This window comes from Cyprinodon variegatus, unplaced genomic scaffold (genome assembly GCF_000732505.1).
Source record: "Cyprinodon variegatus isolate N-32 unplaced genomic scaffold, C_variegatus-1.0 Scaffold989, whole genome shotgun sequence".
Lineage (NCBI taxonomy): Eukaryota > Metazoa > Chordata > Actinopteri > Cyprinodontiformes > Cyprinodontidae > Cyprinodon > Cyprinodon variegatus.
In genome coordinates this window covers 256,906-259,375 of record NW_015151442.1, presented here as the reverse complement: position 1 = coordinate 259,375, position 2,470 = coordinate 256,906, and the positions used below count along the sequence as shown (strand labels likewise).

At 40.1% G+C, this 2,470-nt stretch overlaps 1 protein-coding gene across 1 annotated transcript in view; it reads left to right on the top strand.

The window, feature by feature from the left end:
- Positions 1–314: 314 nt before the first annotated feature.
- The window catches only part of aanat (aralkylamine N-acetyltransferase), a 7,413-nt gene continuing 5,257 nt past the window's right edge, over positions 315–2,470 (top strand). Inside the window, exon 1 of the mRNA XM_015399121.1 lies at positions 315–716. Coding sequence (XP_015254607.1) covers positions 572–716 — 145 coding nt within the window. The 5' untranslated portion in view covers positions 315–571. The remainder of the gene's footprint in view (positions 717–2,470) is intronic.

Below are 2,470 nucleotides of genomic sequence, written 5' to 3'. Positions count from 1 at the left end.
ACATAAACCGGGATAAAAAGAGCAACACTCAGCTGACTGAAAGTCTCCAGAAAAAAAGATCATGTCCTTAAGTCCAATTAGCCAAGACATGCAGAGAGAAATCAGACCTGTTTGTGTCACAGAAACTATCTGGTAAAATGAAGTTTATTAGTTTGATAGATTATTACAGTGGGATTAATGTTATGCTTTCATGCTGCAACTGAAAGGAAGCTTGTTTATCCTCTAACACATGATCCAGGAATCTAAATCTGATGATAAATGCGTGACAGGGATCATTCTACACTCATTCCCGGGTAAATATGTTTACTGTTCCACCTGCCCAACGGGAAAGGAGGCTTTGGGCTTCCAGCTCAGCCGGGGATTACAGACAGCCGCCCCTGCGCGCTGCTATAAATCCTCCCCACGCGCCGCGTCCAGCTCAGTCTTTACGCGGCGTCCTGTGGCGCGTGGGGTTGTCTGTCTGAGAAGATCATTTTTTCCAAGAGTGGAGACGAAAAAAACTCCAACCAAGAGCAATTAGAGGAGGCATCGGTGTCAGCGCGTCCTGATCTGGGTGGGTTCTGGAGGCAGGATGTCCGCACTGAGCGCTGCGCCGTTCATGAAGCCGCCGCACCAGGTGCGCTCTCCGCGGGGCCGCCGCCACACGCTGCCGGCCAGCGAGTTCCGCTCCCTCAGCCCGGAGGATGCCATCAGCGTGTTCGAGATAGAGAGAGAAGGTAAGGAGCTTTAAACCCGGAGAGGCAACTGCTAGATCCACTGGCGGTTCTAGACCAAATGTACCAGGGGGCCAGGAGGGGGCCAAGGTGTTTACATGGGCAAAGAAAAGCGTTTAATAAAGAAAACAGGGCAAGGGATTCAAATATATCAATATAACAGCATGAAGTGAAATTTCTATTCAATTACATTTAATTAAAATAAAATTAAAATGTCTTATTAGAATAGGGTGACCAAACGTCCGTATTTCCCGGGACATATCCGTATTTCACATCCTGTCCCGGGCGTCTCAGGTTTTTTTTAGAAAGTGAGCAAAAATGTCCTGATTTTTTTAAATTACCTTAATTGGACCATTAAATTTACAGGCACTAGGGCCCTGCGCACGCGCTGCGTGACGTAATCCCTGAGCCACGTCAGTGCCGGCAGCCCTGTTCTTAATCAGAATATAGATAGCGTGGCTGTCAGTACGCCAACAACATGCAAAAGCGCAAATGTATGTTTACCGACGATTTATGAAGAGTTTCCCCGCTTTCAGACCGGGTCCAGACAAACGGGAGGCCTTGTGCACAGTGTGCAAAGCAGGCACATATGTCTCGGTGTCCAATGGAGGTGCAAGGAATCTGCAAAGCCAACTGGACAAAGATATTCTATTGATATGTTTGTTATAATATTTGTTAATTTATTTTTTCCAATAACCTACAGAACAGACATTATTTTTTTCATTACTGAGGCTGAGTATCATCTGTTATTGGGAGTTGAGAGTTATTGTTAACTTTTATTGGTAAGTGTTTAGATAAGACATTATTTCTTTCATTGTGCTATTCATTTATTACAGGAATTGTTAAGCATTTTTAATAAATAAATGTTGAATGAAATTATCGTTTGTTATTGGAGTTATTGCTGTTGACTTTCACTGAAAAGCATTTTTAATAAACCAACTGTAAATATCATGTTATTGTAGGATTACGTAGGTCTATGTTAAGTGAGTGCATGCCACAGACATCTCTATGCATGGGAACAGAGATATATATTAGAAAAATATAGATTCAAAATTATACAAATTTTTGACTTAAGTTAGGCTAAAATTAAAGTTTTCAGTAAAATCTGAATTAGAACAAAAAAACTGATAAATTCAGCTTTTGTTATTTCTTTAAAAAAAAAAAAACATTTATATTTTTATTGAAGACTAAAGACTGTCACAGAATATGGGGCTACAGTTAAATTATTTTTTTTTTTTTACTTTACAATAGTGCTCCATATTCTAAAGTAGTAGTTCACAACATTTCATTGCAGGTGCAGAAGGTTTCAAAATATGAAAAGCAATCATGAAAATCGCAACAAAAGAAAACAAAAAAAACAACGGAACATTTCCAAGTTTGGTGTCTGGACTAAGTTTGTACTGTAACAGCAGGTTTCCTCTAAATGCTGGTGCAGATTCTCAGTCATCCAGGTCAGAGTCATTCTAAAAACATTAAAAAAAAAGTAACAATCCACTGGACTTTGTTTCCAAGTTTGAAGACGTTTCTCTTCCCATTCAGGAAGCTTTTTCAATTCAAAATGCCAGAATTAGCGTTGAATTCGAAGCTTCATATAGTAGCCCCCATAAACTTGTTTTGGCTTAGAAAACAAGCAAATTGAAGCTGAAGAACAGGAGGTACATAGAATAGTCATACCACTACCTCACCGTAGTTCCTTACCTACTACACTTTAACGTAAAAGTAAATCCACCTGTATATAAGCCATCCGGATTGTACAT